Raw genomic sequence first — 19,136 nt, forward strand, 5'->3', positions numbered from 1 at the left:
TATGACACAACTTAGACTAATGGTCTCATTTGCATGCAAATTCGGTTTCGACAGGAGACTCAGATGGATTCAGCTAACTCTCTCGTTTATGGTGGTCCGCTTGAAGCGGCCAGAAACAGCATTTTTAGTTGAGACAGACCACCATTAGCGACAGATTCAACTGGATTCACTTGACTTGCACGCAAAACCGAATCCGTTGGCACATGTGAGCAGTTATCGATATCTTTCTCATTTGGGTTCAAGAAGAACATAAGGTTAATGGAGACTGTGCATACCCGATGAGACCGGAGCGAAAAGGTCAAACCAGTCGTGGGCTGACAAAGAGTTTTCAGCAACATCATGAATTGTATGATACTTTCTAGACATGGCACAACTTCACTTATTCCGTCATGCCAGAGTGCAAAATGGATAGTCACTGAGGCCGGTCGTAAACCCGGTAGCACTAATTTGGCAGTTGTTTATATCCTTGTTTGATGCCAGCTAAGTAACGTGCGATTCATTTCCCTTCATAACCTCAAGCAACTGTAGGAAGTTTGAAGTGCACGCAATGCAATTGACCTATCGAAAGTCCATGTGCATCAGTTTGGGCACAGTTTCGGAGCTACAGTCAAATGGATGCAAAGACCTTGTTTTCACTGAGTATTTGTCATGCGTTTCCATTCATTTCACCTGTGGCTTTGTGCTTCTATGAGAATGAATCGATAGGTAACCGAAGTTATATTGTTAATGCTCTAACGGAACCCGAAAAGAAAATATACGAACGAGAAAACGGGGAGCACTAACAATGTCCGCTTGTTGAGTAGACTTATTACAATAGATATATATGCAAACAAGGGACTTATCGTTTCGCAGGTACAGTTTGATAAATCCTGTTGTAAATCCGGATGCAGGTTTCGTGTCTTCTTCGCTGTTGTAACAGCCACACGAAGTCTTGGATATCCGTGAGTGAAACGCCGTAAAAATCCTGCGCGGCTCTGCTCCGAGCTGGGCTACGTGCGAAGCTCTGTTGAGTTGTGTCGTGTTGCTGTGCTGGCATCCTATTTGTAGGACGTTTGCGTGTGTGTGGGTGTCAGCACATGACTTTTTGCTACCGTATCAGACGGTAGACAGTCGATATCGGGTATCGTGGTTTGTACTATTAGGGAAAAAAACGAGGTCTTGGGATGAAGGGCTTGACTGTGAGCTGTGTAGTCAAGTTAGTCACGATTGTAGCGTGATTTGCGAGTGCAAGGAAAAAAATAGATCTCGTGATCCAGCGAGTGGCGGTGACCTGTACAATCATGTATGTGGCGAAAGGGTGGCTACAATATCAAGTTGTCCTAGTGTTGTAGGAAAGTGCCTGTAAGTCTCCAAGGCTAAGTAGGAAAGTCCATAACATTGCGAACCTGTGTAAAGCTGATATGTTTTGTACTAGCATTTTAAGCTCAGTGTCAAAGGACCCTGGTGTTAGAATTGACCTTAGGACGTCCTGTTTGTGCTAGTTTCTTTCAGTCCACTCTTGCGACCTGAGTCCCAAATGATATTTAACGAAGCCATTTCTGGTAGTAAAAATCACGGGGTATTTTCGATTGCGGCGATATGAATCTGAACACATCAGCAATAAACTACAGTCTGCGGATCAAATGACTTCATAGCCGTCTTGATAGCAATCTATTCCAGACACTAAGACCCGGACATAACTCAAAGAAACCCATTGACCCAAAATGGTTGGTTGTCACTGGCTGTTTGTATCTTGGTTTATGATTTAGACTGTGATAAGGCAGTTTGAGTAAGGTCGATTTCAGCTCCTTAGAGGCCAGTGGTTCAAATATCTGTTCGCATAATCATTTTTGTGCAGTCGGTTTTTTAACCAAGTTATTGAAATTTGAAACCTACTGACAACTGTTCTAAAAGGAGTATAACAGGTTGAAACGAAGGAGGATAGTGTACATATCTTCCTGGGTTGGTCTCGAACTTCATACGAGGTGTGGAGGATTTTTGGCTAACGAATTTCTTCTCCCTAATATCTGCTTAAAAAAGATGAGTTTAACTTAAATGCTGTGGTCCTAGTAACAAATTTTATACCACTTGTTGTTACGCATGGTGGCGATTGGATCAGTTTCTTACCTGTGAAGATTCGGCCATTGTAGCCTGTTTCTCGTGTCACGGACTATTCTTTTGTGTCAACTGCAGCCAATATTGTCTCGACGCAATGTGTCACTCATAGAGTTGCTAAAATCTATTCGATGATGCATGACAGGTTTCTCTCTTCTTCTTGGGGTTTATCGGGTGGGTGCAATCACCCAGTTTTCGTCAACTTGACTTTCTGTTTGAAACCACCATAGATGAGAGATTCAGCTGGATTCATTGGCGTCTCCTCACAAAACAACAATCGTGCGAAAACTAGGTTATTTGTCGTGACCGATTTTCTTATAAGGGTTCTGAGGTCGAACGTCGAGTTATTTGAATGCCTGCCCTGTGTCTGGTGTGGGTACGCAGATGTTATGCTTGTAACGACGCCGCGTAAAACATATCTCTGTTTTGTTTCCTCAGCACGATACCCAATCTGGTGTCTTTCAATTTTGCTGTGCAGCCTGACGAGCATTCAAAAGTATTACTAAGTTTTTTGGTCAAGGCTAACAATCAGCGATGTATTGACTCAGGGTTATATCAGAAAACGGGACCGTTCCAAATAGCGCCTGACTAATCGATCGTCACATTTTCAGCATGAAGTGAACTGTGGCGCAACCACCACAATCAAAACAAGTAGGCCTTGTCTGATTGAGGCTTCAAAAGGTGACCAGATTGAGGGCATCTAGACAGACCTCAGTAAACGAAGTGATGTCCTGCGATCTTAGTGCTCCTTGACTCCAAGGATGCGTTGGATTCTGTCAACCAGTTCGTTCTTTTCAACATTCTTGCGCAACAGGATTTTCATCCAGAAGTTCCTGAGTATCATACGCTGTTGGTATTCACATAGTTGTGGACGACAGAAACCGCTGCTTTTCAACAAGCGGTGGTATCCAAAAGAAACATTCACTCTCTTTTTGTTTAAGTTCGTTATTGATGAGATACTGATGTGGGTAATGGAAGATCGCTAAAACCCTGGCGTTCAGCTCTCTCCGAGCAAGAACCTTGTTGATATGAAGTATGCAGACGACATTGTTTTTATTCTTGAGAAAGATCAGGAAGCATAAGCATTGCTTGAAAAGCTGATCAGCCCTTCACCAATTGCGAAGTCTCCCTGTACATGCTTCTGATGTGTATGCCGGAAGTTGCATCACTTCTGAGGGTTAGTGTGACAGATGAGGTGAACGAAAAGTATGGATGTCGTTGATCCTGTGCGCCCTCCAGGATATGCTTGGCTGAACGATATGGAAGCCTTCCGAGGTCAATAGCGTTCACACTGTTAGCTGGCATCCAGATTATATGACTAAGTATTGGAGGCGCATATACCTAGAATTTTTGTGGAAGGGCAGATATACGTTCATTGCCAAAGCTGTATTTCTTTCTTCTTCCCATTTTAAGGCCTTAGTCAAATAAATTGACATAGTAGTGAAGGACCGGCGCTTTCATCTGGTTTTGCTGTCAACGATGACAATGATGAAAGGACAGTGAGGCGAAATAAACCAGGTTGAACCCAGAAATGCACTCTGATCAAATCGATTGCGTCCATGAAGGGACTGTGATCTAATAAACATAGATGAAACTAGTTAGTTACCGCTGATGCCAATCTGTGGACATAAAACACACGCATATTTTGCGCCCCTGAGCAACTCCACAAGCCAGAAAACTTCTCGGCGGTGGCACCTCATGCCCTGCTCTGCGTGCACCACTTTCCAAACCGGTTTTATTGTTTTCTTCGTCTTATAAGCTCTGCAGTCTATTGGCAGCTGCAACAGCCATCTGTTGCTTGGTTTACTTGGCGATTGTTATGCTAGCTTACAGGTCGCCTGGGTTATGTTATTCATCACAGCATTAGGTGGCTTCTTCAGGACACGTTTTATGTTTTGCTTCCAGTCTAAATCTCCCTGAATCGAAATGGAATACTCATTTGTTTATGAGGGTCATTAACATGGCAGACTGCTGTGCTTGTCTGTAGGGTGTGAGTGGTGGGGGAATTTGCCCTCAAAGGAGGGATCGTCCCCTAGCTGGTGGGATTAGATGTGTGTATAAAATTAACAGTAAAGATCGCCCTAGGGCGTACTTAGGACGAGCGGTCATGGAGCTGCACATCAGAAGGAGCAAGCACAAGCAATGCGTCAACAGAACACCGAGAAACGAAAATGAACACCGGGCGATAGCTGGATACTTATCAAAAGCGGGTCAGACACAAGAGGGATTTGGAATATGGGAAAGTTTTGAAATGAAACCTACACCGGAGAAACTGGTGGCCGAGACGGTGGAAATTACTGCGCATCTCAACTTGAATAGTCCAGAAGACGCAGAACTGGCAGATATGGTGGGGGGGGGGGGAAAGCAGTCTAGATGCGCGTGGCTTAGTGTGTTTATGAGTAAAATGGTCCGCATCTAACTCACAAATCTCAAGCAAATGAAAATCCACTAAATCTCCTAACCCATAGCCCATAAACGTCAACGAAATTCTTGGACGATACCGAAGCGGAAATTTCATTAANTTGGATGATACCCAAGCGGAAATTTCATTAAAATTCTAAAACCCAACTTAAGTGGATGCTAATTTCCACCTAGCCAATTCATCCCGAGTGTGAGTCATTCCCACCAATCGTTATATCTGCTGGTTCGTCAATCTGTGGTAACCACTGCTGACACGCTCCAGCGCCTAGTTGCCGAAAGACTCACAAAGGGGAACACAGCGGCTATATTCTGAACAAGCGAGTGTGAGAGCGCGAGTGCGTGCGAGCGCGAATGTACAACGGTCTCAAACTATTTATTGGAGGGACACTGTCTGAACTTAGTCCAATGCTGACGCACACGGTCTGGCTTTGGTACGAGGCCGCGGCTTGCTGCATATTGAGGGGGCGTTGTCTGACCTTGATCAGCGCTATCTCGGGCTAGCTGGGTTTGAGACAAGGCTGTGAAGCGCTGCATAGTGAGGAGGCGTTGTCTGTCTGGTCAGCATCTAGCGGAGTTGAGTCTCAGTAGATTTCGGGCACTCAGTGGTTGCTTTCAGGAAGCTGACGTTCCTGATACTAATCAACAAAAGTTTTCGTCAACATCCAACCAAGGAGCACATACCTGAAATGCCTCGTCTTAGAAGATCATATTTGCTCCTGCGCTTCTTGTGTGTTGGTCCCGATAACGAAAAAGGATCATCCAGTGTATGTCACTGAGTCGCCGTTCGAGTCGTCTGGCCTACCGCTCACGCCCCTTAAGTGCAGACATGCTCGACAGGTCACACGTGGAAATTCAGGTGCGTCCAGTGCTCTCTGGTGGAGTAGTGGTACCACACTCGCCTCGCATGACAGATGTGCGGAGTTCAAACCCCGGCAAGGCCGAAGATGTGCACTACTGATGAACTAATGTATGTGCACTGATAGAAGTTTTTAGTATGGTTGCGATACGTATAGAAATAAATACAGTGCGAAATGGGAGGGATTCAAAAGGGAATTTATCGTATGTGGGGATCCCTTGATAAAAGTCCGGACGACAGGAACGTGTTTTTCTTCGCAGTGCGGCTGCTACACGTGTTCCATGATTGTCCGTGGACTTGTGGAGCGGTTGACTTCCTGCTCCCTGCGCGCATGCGAGTGTGTCCCGACTGGATTCGGTTTCCCTTTGTGTAGGTCCCAGTGCGTGTACGTGGGCACTTCGGCACATGAGTGGTTGCTACGCTGACTGGGCCGTGCAGACAACCGATGTCCGATGAGTCAGCTTACTGTGACGTGTTTGTGAGTATGAGAAAAAAGACAAGCCTCGTGATCGAGTGAGTGACTCTGAGCCGAAGAGTTAAGTGTGTGGGTGACTGGGTTGCTACAGCCTCGCCCTTCCAAAATCTCGCAGCCTCCCAAAACTCACTCGAATGCAACCATTGCTTCAAGATGCCTACTATTACTAGACTGGCAGATTTTCACAGCCTAATTTCAGCTGCGTGATCTCAGTTGTTGTGTACTCAATCCTTCAATGTGCATTATCATGAAATGAATCGTAAGGAAAAGGAACATCTAATGTAGATGAAACGATTTTTCTGAACATACCAAAGTAAGTTTTCTAAAAGAAACAAAAGAGTACTTTCATTCTCAAACATGTACTGATGAAATTGGAGTGAGGATACGCAGACACTCTCTAACACCAGCGGCTCCTCTCACTGGAGGAACCAGAAACTTTCGAAGCCTCTACGATCGGCAATGCAACGCAGAGCTTATTCTCCTGTGACACTGAATAATTAAGCATTTTGAATGTAACTTGATATGGCTAGTAACAAAAACATGCGTCGATTTCATCCTATATCTTATTTCTCCCGAATGTTCGTGCGGTTCCAAGTGCAGACTGATGAAGCTTGCTTCGCAGTTTGAAAATCGTATGTGTGGGTTATCTGAACCGAACCATTCTTCCTGTGTAACAGTCTCTACTTTGTAAGGAATTGAGGTCCTTTGTAAAGTACTACTCATAAAGTTGCTGAAAATCCGTCGACAGCCCACGACTGGTTTCGCCCTTTTTTTGGGAGGGGGCTCATCATGTAGGCGCAGTCCTCGGGTTTTCGTCAACCTTATGTTCTGCTTGAAACCAAATTGCGCGGATTGAGGTCCTTTTACTTTGAACAACGTCCCAAAATCTGAAGTTTCCAGTGGTATACCGCAAACAAAGTGTACTTTGACGTTCAAAGGAGGACCGTAACTGAGTCATCCAGACATCTGGTACAGGCGAAGGACTTGAAGACATTTAAATCCTCAACAATTGCTATCACGTCTTCCTTGGAAGGTAACTTTGAATGAAACAGATTCAGGGCGACATAAACTATTAAAATGACCTACATCGGTTCAGTCGCTCATTGTACATGGGCATCGCGAATTCACGATGACATTCATGTGGAAAGCTTCATCAGATAACCATTATTCTATTGTATTCTAATAGCGATTTTTTTAATAAATTGCTTTCAGCAGGTGGCTAGGAATATCTACTGAGCAATGCTTTCAGGAGGGAGTACTGCTGCTTTCTAACCACACGTCTATTGTTTACTTTTACAGATGTCCGTTGTTGACAGATCCCAAGAAAAGGAAAATGAATGTCTCTTTCTCAAGACGAATTGAGTACCGTATTATTTACACAGTGAATAAGTGAGAGTGAAAGCCGAGTTCAACAAGCAACTGGCTAGAAGTATTTTGAGCAGCAGTTCAAAAGTAGTGCCCCCCCCCGCCCGAAGCAATTACGAAATTGATTCACATCTTCTGCATCTTCGTTTTTATCCCAACCGTTTCATTTGTGTGTGTCTAGCTTGATTTAATAACAGATCGAAATCATTCGGACAATGGAAGGTGTGATTTTTCACTGCAAATCAGAGAAGTAAAATCGCCTCAACAGCAAGGTTTTTTGATGAGCCTACTGTGGGGAAGAAGTGTGGTTTTGTGTTAATTCGAAAGATGTGATATTCTAAGGCTGGAATATTAAACAACGAGCTACGGTTCTAAAGGTTTGCTGCTGTAGTTATAGCTGCTACGTTTGGTGATGTGAATGGTGCTTCATGCTGCATTAAGCACCTCTATTTTTCTATCTTTGACAGTGGTCCTCCAATTAGTTCTTAGCATGCACCACTATCCAAAGGTTGCAGATCACTTATTCTAGATAGCGTGATAACTACGCATCAGCAGTGTTAGGAAATTGGGCCCCAATTAGGTTATCAGGCTCTAACTTCATCGAGAAAATGGGACATTTTGACTTGAAAATTGTCAGTTGGCGAAAGACCGGAGATGTTTTCTGGCAGTTAGTTGTTAAGTGCGGCTTTCAAGTAATTTACTCCTTCTCTCTCTTCCTTAATACTTTGTAAAACCCTTCTTAGCAAGTTATACTGGCACCCAAATAGACTACTTTGTGGTGGCAAGTGTCTCTCAAGAGCTTGACTTACCGAGTTGATTATTGAAAGTCAGTCTCCAAAAAAACTAGATTGGTGAATGATACAATAGGTGGTTCACCAACCTCATCACCGGAAAAGGGAACACTAGACAAAACTGGGCGTTTTCAATGATTCATCTTGGGTTGGTACAGATAATATATGGGATCGTACATAGTGAAATTGAGCCAACTGTAAACCAACAGGTAAGTGTGGAGATGTTGGTCAGGGCAAAGATTATCCAATATATGGCTAATTGGCTGAGTTGTGTGAGTCATGGGTATTATTCGGCCAATTCAGATCGCTTCTCTGCACAAAGTTCGGGCGTAAGGAGTCGAATGGCGATAGTCCCGGTGATCGTGAGATCGAGCAACCTGACTGCTTCAGGCCGGGTTTGTGGCACTTGGTACACGATCTGAAATGCGGTGTTTGATTAAAAACATGCCCATAGAGGATCATCGGGACTAGAATAAATGACAGTCACTCGTTTCATGACTTTTAGGATGTCCGAAGAATTTGAAAAGATGAGGTGGTTCTATTGTCGTTCCCAGTACCACGTACACTGTCTGTTTTACTGGTGGCGTACACTAAGTTCTTAACCCCTATGTTGGGTCAATCACCAGGACTGAATCGACCTATTCCAATGAGATATCTCCATAGTACTCACACGAGAAAACTGTCTTCTTTGGAAGTGTGGACGTCGAAGTCCTGAATTATGTATCCTGGCATTAGAAACTACATTGCGTGTTTGTAAACCAGAAATGCTCCACAAATCTACCAGTTCGGGTGGCCTGTTTCTAGGTGAAACTGATGAAATTCCAGGTTGAAAGAAAAAATCGTGATGATTAGGAGAAAAATTTTCCTTGTTTTGGTCCGAATAAAGGACACAGAGTTTAGTCCGTTAAAATATATATATATATAAAACGGAGCACATCGCATCTTCATGTTGACTTGTATTTTCCGTATCACCATAACACTGAACAGTATCCAAAATAATTCAGCTTAGGGTTTATAGAGAAGCATTCTTTCCAATTCGCCACAAACTGAAGAAGATAGTGGACTGTATTTCATAAAAAGTAACGGTGAATCGATCACAAAGGACACGAAATACCAAGGGGGCGGAACCTGTATACAGCAATTCTCAGCCATTGGACTAGAGACTGACTCCTTGAGCAAGATTACATCTGGGAGACCAGATAATAGATAACCTACCCAGCACCTTGAATTTCGTTTGTATTAGTCGTCCTAGAAATAGCGTAACTGCACGCTTATTCACAGCATTTTCAATCAACATAATCTGATCACAAGTGATGAAAGAAATAACAGTCGCTTCAGCAGAAGTGCTTGTCAAAACGGACAAGTGAGAGGCAGTTGTTTTGCGCACAGATAACTGTCATCCGCGGCAGATTGTTATCAATGAAATGTTATCACGTTTATTCACAAAGGTTGAATGCTTCAACTATCATCCGTTGGCAAGAATGTCTTCATCTAGGGAAGAAAACAGCGGTTGACTGATCTTATTGTCAAACCATATCCCACTGTTCCTCAGGGTTATTAAACAAGTGGATCATCAGGTACGAATGGAACGGGTTTGCTTGGATGCGCACCATCCCACTAGGGGAAAATACCTTTGCATGAAGTTAAGGATGTAGCGCTGTTTTATCAGTTTTTGCCTATTCAAGAAAAGTGAACATGATCGCAAAATCCAAGGAACGTCTACCTTCATTCTACAAGGCAAAGTTTTTAGCAATCGTAGCTAAGTGTTGGTCGTAAAACAAAGCTTGGCAATATGCTTCCAATGTACACATCGCGTTTGACCGGAATTTAACCATCTTTCAGTGGAATATTCGCAAAACACTTTAAGAAGACTGGATGAACCGAGAAGACGAAAGTGACTAATTGCATCCACACATTTAGTGCAGTGGCCACCTGACTGCTCTGATATGCTAACACGGGCTGGACGAAATTAGTAGAGCCAAGTCAGAATACACTTTTTCGTAAAAAGTCGTCTAGATTTTCGGTAAACGAGGTTGTGGCAGTTGTGAACTGAATCTCTGATAAGGTTGGATAACAAAATCACTGGTGGTATCTCATAGAACACACATGAACGGTCACAGTCCTGTGCAAAGCCTACAATGAGGCAAAACTATTTTATGAAGTATGACGTGGTCACCTTGTGAAATTCACTTGGCTGTTTACGACGTAACAGGAGGTATATTTACAACTAAGATGTTGAAACAACAAGCTTTAAAATTCTGTTATACATTTCAACGTCTTTCCTGGACTGCACGCACTTAAGCAACACTACGGCTAGGAGCCACGAACGGCCATGCGGTTCATCCTAGTTCGGACGTACTGGGTAGATTTGACAAGCTTCGGTCGCCCGATGTTTACACTCAAAGTTCACAACACAAAGAGGCCGCTGACCTTATCTGTGAGCAGTGCGATTTGAAATATGTTTTGCTTGTTACCGCTTATCATTGGTTGAAATCCCAATTATAAAGCTTGATTATTTTCAGGTCCTCTAATGGTGATATTTACTCAGTTGGATGTTACTTTTGCTACGTTAATCTTCTGGGGAGTATGCAGGAAAAATCCACAGACAGAATGGGCCTTTCATTGTCACTGGAACAGCCAACACTGGATCGTCTAATATGCTTCGTTTAATTAAATGACTGTGTAAGTGAGATCCCGAAGATCATTCAGTCATAAAGTGTGTACCATAGGTGTATCGGTTCCATCCGCTACACGTTCGATCACCGGAAAGTGAGAGAGCTTGAGACATACAAGCAAGCCTTTAAGTCGATTGTGTTTGGCCAGTTTAGAAACTTGGTAGCTGTGTATTCAAAGCGGTAGATTTGATGCCTGAGTGTCGCTGACTGCGTGACTGGGTTAGTTCCGCCAGTGTCGTTAACCCTTAGTGAGTTGGGTTCAGGGGTCTTCGTCCATGGGGGCGTTAGTTGCTATCACGAATCAGTTTACTGGTCAGCGTTTCCCCAATTCTTCTCCGGCCTTTGACACAAAAGCTTCGTCAGGCCAAGTGAGTAAGTAAGTAAGTTGATTGCGTAGCGGTGGGCTACGCACAACTACGCACTGATGATGTCACCTCGATTGATGATGAAACGCTTGCAACCTAATTGCCCAGCTCAGCGAACAAGCCAACGACCATTTACCCTACCTGAGCTACCGACATTCTCCTCTATAATGTAATATAAAAAGAGGATGGTGGTTAAAATAGGGAAGTAAAACTGCTGAAAATGGAGGTCACCGCGATAGCTACTCAGATCAAATGACAAAGCACCAAAAACCAACACGAAAGCGGACCAATGAACTCACGAGAAAATTTTCCCTCAATAAGTTAGTCAAGTCAAGAGATAGCAGACAGTTTCGTAAGCTATGTGAACTCTCACAGGTGGGAAGGAAGCACTCACTGTACCAAGTATCAGTAGTATCTCCTGGGTTTTTTTAAAGAGACGCCAGGGAGGAGATTGTCTAACTTATGGAATACATCAATCTTCACCTGATCGACAACCAACGAAATCAACTGAGCTACGTATAATTTGGAACTACCATTCAGTGTGCCTTATTGATGAACAATTTACTTTCATTCTGGCTTGCATTTTTATCGATCCGCCGCCAGTATGGTGACCAGCCTAGTTCAGGGTAGTTGTGATTCTCACGCTCAGCTTGACGTTTCCCCAGCCTATATGGGTCAACTTCAACAAGACTTGCGATTCAGTTACTGTTTGTACATACAGCCTACTGAAAAGCGAACTCCACTACGGAAATAAATTTGTTGGTTCGGCGAAACAGACACATATGCAAACAACTTTGGTTTTGCGACAGACTCACTTGGGACTCAGCTAAATCTCTTGTTTATGATGTCGAATTTTCTTGGAGAAAAACACACAGTCCTCAAATCGTAATTCATAATGAAGCGGATCACACTGTTTGACGGAGCGGGAGGAATTTGCGATTTCCCATCATAAAAGATAATGATTCATGGAAGGGACACGTTGGTGGCTGTTAGTTTTTTCCTTAGGGTATAATTACTCAGCTGCTGTGATCCAAAATCAATGAAACACAAAGGTTTTTCGCTAAATAATTTGGTTTAAAAAGGAAGCTCGTCCGAATCCATCTAAATCTACCAATTTGAACTGAATTGTATGCTCAAATACCTCCTCATGCTTCGTTTGTTACGATATTCTATATTGTGAACTATTCGCTAGAAAAACCAAACTGTGCATTGAATGGAAAAATTTGAAAGGATAGGTCCCGAAATTGTTTACAGTTGTATTAGTTGCTTTGATTGCACGAATACGAGCAGTTCAAATCAGTAGAACCTCATGTCTATTGGGCTGATTCACAACGGACTGGCCGGGGACCAGAATGAGACAGGTCCTGATCGCTCAGAATATGAGCCAATCAAGATAGAGTATTTTTCAGTTCACCGCTTTTCAGTTCTTGTGAAAATTTCTTTGATCGTTGTAAAAATACATTTATAGCGATTTCCCTTTGTTTCCATAAAATACAGTCTATAACTATGGTGCCGATATGAAACAGCATGGGAATTCCGAACCACAATACACTTTTAGAAGCAATGTTTTGACGCCCCTAAAATGACTATCTGGCCTTAATTATTTCCACAACCGTGTAATCCTGACGGAGCATAACCACAAGGGCAGTGAAGTCCATACACTTTGCAAAGGAGCCGGCGGCATCATTCTTCCTCACCACTGACTCTATGACCCAGTTTGAGAGTTCTGCTACTAGAGAAGAATGTTTTGAGCGTTTAACCATAAATTTACTATTGTAACGTTATACTGTTCACAGATAACGACTATCGCACCGCTATGTAATGTATACAGCATGGACAAGACCGTGTTGTGAACGCAATCGAGTGACACCAGCTACTAAGCGCAAAGTCAGTACTGCGATTTTTCGCAGTTATCAGATCGATCATCTTCTCTTGCTTTCCACAACAAGGCAAACCAAACTGGGGAGTAGAACACAAAACACGTCCACAATCCTACGTAGACATTTATGGAGGAAGTGTAGGAACTTAGGAACGTAGGAACGTGCTGCCACCCAGTACTAATCACAGACCGGCATTAGACCATCCGCAGGCGTGGGCCCTAGCGAGACAGCATGGCAGACGAATGGTGAAGTTAATGGTAACAGATGCCCAAAATTGTCTCAGGAAATACGAAACAGCACTCACTGAGAGTAAAACAAATTTTTTTGGCCAAAACCAGTCCACAGCACTTGACAGAACTCGAAATAGCAATTGGACGCCGAGTAGACAATGTCAAGATCAAGCGTAGAACAGCCATGGAGACAACTTTGCGCAAGCTCACGAGGAACAACGAACACAACAATTACGACACTTGGATCATGAACTCATCTGGCCGCCAACTCTACACGTCCACAATTTTTATCTCACGATGCATATTATTTCACCGGGCAACTTAGAACTTACCCGAACGTACCCTTGACACATGCTTCGTTATTCGGGTCTGGTGAACGAAAAATCATCTAAATTTTGAAGATGAACCTCGTCGATTACAAGCAATACCTAAACACTTGGTTTGGCTTCATTTAACCTTGATCGGTTCACATCATACATCGGTTTATTACTTTCACACAACTGGTGAGATAACAAGATCTCTAATAGGATATCCCCACATTCCCCCAATAATTTAGATGCGTCACAGTTGCCATGACATTAATATGACAGGTAAAACCCTATCAAATTTTATGGATATTTGATAAATGATATTTTCTTTATCCTTCCTGTCAGCTTGAGACGAACTCCCACATGATTCTTACCGCAACTCAAGGGAAGCTAACGAAAATTAATTGTGAAAAAGCTAGGAACCAATCAAGATGATATTTTTACAGAAAAGTCTTGAAAACAATTGCAAACCAAGCTACTTACAGGGTTGCTCAAAACGCCTTGAAATTTCACAATCGTTTCCCACCCCTTCTTTTGGAAAGCTTATCAAGCACACACAGTCCTCGGGTTCTTGTCAATCGTATGTTCTATTTGGAGCAAATTTCCACGAAAGTTGCAAAATACACTCATTTGCAAACTAAACTGGTGTTAACGGAAGACTCAACTGAATCTAGCTTAACACCATAAGAAGAGAGATAAGGCTGGCATAATTTTGGTCCCGTTAAAACCAAATTACTGTGCAGTTCAAAAATCTGTGGTTTGGAACAAATCATTAGGAAAATCTGGAACAAAATGACACAGCCACTCTTGACATTCATGGGGAACCCTGGCAAAAGTAAACAGCACTGCGCCTATTCCGTTTGGCAAGCACACAAAAGATATTTAAACACGTTTAAAAACCATGAACTAATTATATGTCCGATGTGGAAAAAAATCGCAAAACCTACTTTGTTTTGTTGAAGCGTCCCAGGCCCACATAAAACCATATCTCGCTCGTTTTCCATAAAACAGACCAGTACATCTTGTTGTGATGAATCAAGTATCACTTAATGGGCAAGTGCTACCCCACTCACCACGCAGAACACAATTACATCCGTTTCTGCCAGTTATCTGGCAGTGAGAGATGTCACTCTTCACGTGCACTTCAAAAGACCCGATGGGAAAAGCGAATGGTGTAGTTGTCCAGAAATGTATTCATCCCAAAGCGAAATAATTAAACGAAAACGAAGGCTTTGGCGTTTGGTCATAACACTAAAAAGAGGCAATTACAGCCTTCCTTTTACTATCATTCCGTCAAGTTTACCTCGTGAGTGAACGTCAGTTGTTTTTCCTCTGACTTCCGGGATTGAAGCATTTCAGAGGGAATTCAGATCCTGCTTTCGAACACGAATGAATAGAATTCATGCTAGGTTGATCCCTTCTCTTACTGAAAACAGAAAGCACACATTTTAGCCCATTAGGTGTACATTACACGTGTACAAAAGAGAGTTTTAGACTCCGGCAAAACGTAACTCTCAGAGTCCGCAAAATGGTAGAAAATGTTAAACACATAACTTCATCATTAGACCGGTTAATTTATCGAATACTTGTCAAAATTTGCGTTGAGGCAAGTAAAAACGCAGGAGGAAAAATATCGCTACCGCATTTAGGCGTCAAACTCTTATTTCAAATGTAAATAGCAAATTTGGAATATGTAAACTTGAACTCTGAACAAGCCGTTCGTTTTTGACACGAGTGCTAATCGAAGTGTGCTTTAGGCTGGTGCCCAAGTTATCGAAGTATTTTCAACAAGTGAGCCCGGAGCAGAGGCAGCATAGGAATTTTTATTGGTACGATCGTTTCAACCCATAAGTGACTCCATGCTAGGGGGTTAGTTTGGGCGCTCTGATTGCGATTTCCTCGGGGTTACACGCGGAGAGAAACGAAAAGTGTCTCCGAACAAGTTCTCCTCACCGATTTTCCAGTAACGTTACATGTTTGTCGTTGACGCTTCACTCACAGCCACGCGTACACTACGAGAAACATTTAGTTCTCCACGTGAAACCAACCGATGGTTGGTCGTGGAAGAGTAATCCACCACACCGTTTGTCTTGATAAGGAATTCCCTTATACGCACAGTGCATATGATTTCAAGTGGGTTTTGCTTGGTCAAAGGCTGTCACCGATATGAGTCAGGAATTTGACTAATCAGAATTTCCTCTGGAATTTTACACTCCACAAAGATTCTCAAGGTCCTCTCGATTCTCAGTATCAACATGTGGGCCTTAAGTGCTTGCAAGTAGAAAGTAGAAGTACAAAGTAGAAGTTGTCGCTTCTGTGACGCTATCCAATATGCATTGTTTCCTGAATACAGGTCATCAGGCGAAAGTGGCAAGATTCATTCTCTGAGTTCAGGTTCAATTTCTACACGCAATGCCAACATCGAGCGGTCGCCGACCTCAGTTCAGGGTGGTAGTAAAGTGAGGATGAATGATGGTGGTTAAACTCTAGTGAAACTAGTTTTGCATTTCGATCACCACGTACTGAGCAGAGTCCAGTCCACCTGAATTCAAAACAACCTTCTCCTCTTTCAGCGAGGAACGTTGCGCGATTTTACAATGATGGTAAGTTGATATCGATTAACCAGGTTAATCGCATCACGATTGGAGTTGAACTGGTTAGACCAATGTCTTGAAGATACGCAGTATCAACTCAACACCAACTTCAATGACCTATGCAACATCAGCTCAGAAAACTTGTCATTTTTCTTATAAATCATATTAGTGAGGACATGCGTCAATCAGTAAACGGTGTAATTTATCCACATCATGAGGGCATTCGATATTACGTGATCGTAGAAGCCTTCAGAAAGTCGCTGGTCCCCTACATGTGTCACTATATCAAATGGCAATTGATCACTGACTCCCTTTCGGTCATCTGGCCTGGAAGTGCCACGTACGCCAGAGTGCAAACACACAGGCAGATACTGCTCGCTTAAACTATTTTGGCTAGACTAGCCCGGCTGTTCTGCTTTAGCCAGTTGTGTTGTTCCATGATCTGATTTACACCCTTTTAGCCTTGACGAATAAGTGACGCAATCTGATCAGTCATGCATCTCACATTGTAGGTGGACATCGGATTCCAAATTCAATTCAACCATAAGCCAAAATCCTCACCCAGTCATAGTTGTAGTGGTGACTCTTGCTCAACGGCGCACAAAAAGCTGCTGCGAGTGTTTCCCTTGAAAGGTCAGCTACACGGTTTTCTTTGACAGACCAGCATCCCTAGAAGCAACACGATACATTCGTGTCCTTCTAGTGAAGGTATTCATACTGAAACTCGGAAGCTTTTACCCACAATCCAGCAAGAGGATAAACTCAATGAGTGTGGCTACTTCAAATACATATGCCACAAAGGGACCTGATTCGGAAGATTGGTAATATGGAGAGATTTCGTTCTGTAAGTGGAATCAGTCTATGCTAAATAGCCTATATTTAGCTGTTTATTCTTGTTGGTAATCAGAAGTGCGCATCTTACGAAGCCCCGTGGAGATTCAAACCCATGACCTTTAGGGCTAGAAGACTAGAACGCTAAACCGTTCGTTAACACAGAAGTCAGTCAACAAACCACTAAGTGATGTGAATTCAGTAACTAATGAATGAGGGGTGCTATGTACTATTTAGGTCCGAATCAATCAAATTGCTGAACAGCTGCTCATGGTCCAACGTTCAGTCCTCAATTACAGGCGACCAGGTTGTGAGTTCGAATCGTCCTAGAAACTCATGAGGTGCGCATCACTAAAGATTCACAGCAGGGATAGAACATCTGTACACTGCTTCCTGGCTGTTTAGCGTAGAGCGACCTACTTTATTTGAAGGATAAAATCCTGAAGAAAATTCCCTGTCAACAAATTCCATTGTAGTTTTTATTGTGAATCTCTGACCGGTTCACCGGATGTAAATCGGTAACAAAATTTCAATGAAATGACATGTTTATGGATACGTCATCGGAATAAAAGTTCACATATCCGTGTCCATCCCCAGAGATCGCCGGAAGCAATAAATCGTTCAATACCTGGAGTATAATTTTACTGTCTATCGCGGGTTTAGCATCACCAGCAAAGTAGTTCCATAACAAAAAAACTATGCCAAACACAACAAAAACAGTCTAACTTCTCATCTTATCCACCAGAACAGTTCAAATAATGAAATTTCTCTTGCTGACGATTGCATCATTCAGGCAAAAGACCCATGCGAAATCATCCTAGGTCTCCTAGGTCTTTTTGATCCCGCGTTTCCTAACTTACAATTCATTCAGTGACTTTTCATACTCAGTGGATAATTAGGATGAGCTGTATTCCGTATGAGTAGCATTCAACTGACGACGGTTCCGATTTGAGTCAGCATGCAAAAGTGTTATTTTACCTTAACATAACTCTTTTATTCAATTCTTAAGACCTCAACAGGTTTCTGAGGTTTGCGGCTTTGAAAAACTATGTTGGTATCCGTTTTTTTCCGACCATCTTTCGGACACATGTTCCCTAGTTAATTCTGTGTCGGTATTCTACCCTGCTTAAACTAAGACAGAGTTGATTGAGGTGAAATGACTCACTCTGGCCAAAAGGATGGTTTATAGTCGAGTCTCTGTTGCGTGGGTAGGAGATCATAGTCACTTACCGATCACGTTATTCTTGGATTTGATCAGTTACGTATAGCTAAGCATCACAATTTCTAGGGCGTCCATCTTAGGCATGTCAGGACGCGCCCAGACATGGAGAAAGTACACGTGCAGAGAGTGACGCATCCTCAAGGTCACCATCGGTACAACTCGTTCGGAAAGCAGGTGCGCTGGCGGAGCTCACCAAACCCAACTTTGCAACATAAGACCAGTGGAGTGGGGCTGAAGGTGTTCAAGAGCGGAACACCGCCATTGGCTGTACATAACGAACGAGTGGACGACCACATTTTGGCCGTTTAGTCACTCTATATATTTATTCAGAAGCTCTGTGTGTTTCATCCTGGCAATACAACCGTTTCCCGAGTTCTCTGTTTTCTTATCGCGTAGTCTGGCAGGCTCAGTGCAGGTGTAACCAATAGGCGGCCACCCACGATACAACATTTACCAGCTATCATTAGAAACACTATCAGATCGAGTAGTGATCACATAGCTGTTTTCGCCAATCTATAAGGTGATTGTAACAGCATTTCACATCTCTGGAGGGCACACCATTTGATTTAGCCGGACCCAAGTCCGAAACCCAGCAATTCGGTCTATGCAAAGGTAGGTTGAAACATCAACAAACTATATTAGCCCCAGTCCATGTCCTATGGTACGGAGGGGAACTGGGGAAAAATGGAGTGTTTTTGTGATAGCCTGTTTAGTGATAAGCTAGTTGATGATGCAGCTATGCAACACAATATATCTTATCGAGTTTTGTCAATAACTCCATCTTTGGTGACTGACTGAAATGACCAAAGTTCCAAGTTGATCTGATAAAAATTTGGGGAGATCGTTAGCTCACTCAGAAATGTGATCTTTTTAGCTACCAATGAAAATAGTATATATGGAACGCCTACTTTTGGAAGTCGCTCTCTCCTCTTCCCCATAAACGGACATTCATCACTTCACGTAGTCTCGTGTCAAGCGTCAAATCTTCACCAAGACAAATTGCCTCAGCTAGCGTGACAATGCATGCAT

At 43.0% G+C, this 19,136-nt stretch overlaps 1 protein-coding gene across 1 annotated transcript in view; it reads left to right on the forward strand.

Moving 5' to 3' along the window:
- Positions 1-4,345: 4,345 nt before the first annotated feature.
- T265_01529 (hypothetical protein) overlaps positions 4,346-19,136 on the forward strand; it is a gene marked incomplete at both ends in the record, with an annotated part of 39,262 nt that continues 24,471 nt past the window's right edge. Inside the window, 2 exons of the mRNA XM_009165570.1 lie at positions 4,346-4,441; positions 16,034-16,063. Coding sequence (XP_009163834.1) covers positions 4,346-4,441; positions 16,034-16,063 — 126 coding nt within the window. The remainder of the gene's footprint in view (positions 4,442-16,033; positions 16,064-19,136) is intronic.

The sequence above is a fragment of the Opisthorchis viverrini genome, assembly GCF_000715545.1.
Source record: "Opisthorchis viverrini unplaced genomic scaffold opera_v5_16, whole genome shotgun sequence".
Taxonomy (NCBI): domain Eukaryota; kingdom Metazoa; phylum Platyhelminthes; class Trematoda; order Opisthorchiida; family Opisthorchiidae; genus Opisthorchis; species Opisthorchis viverrini.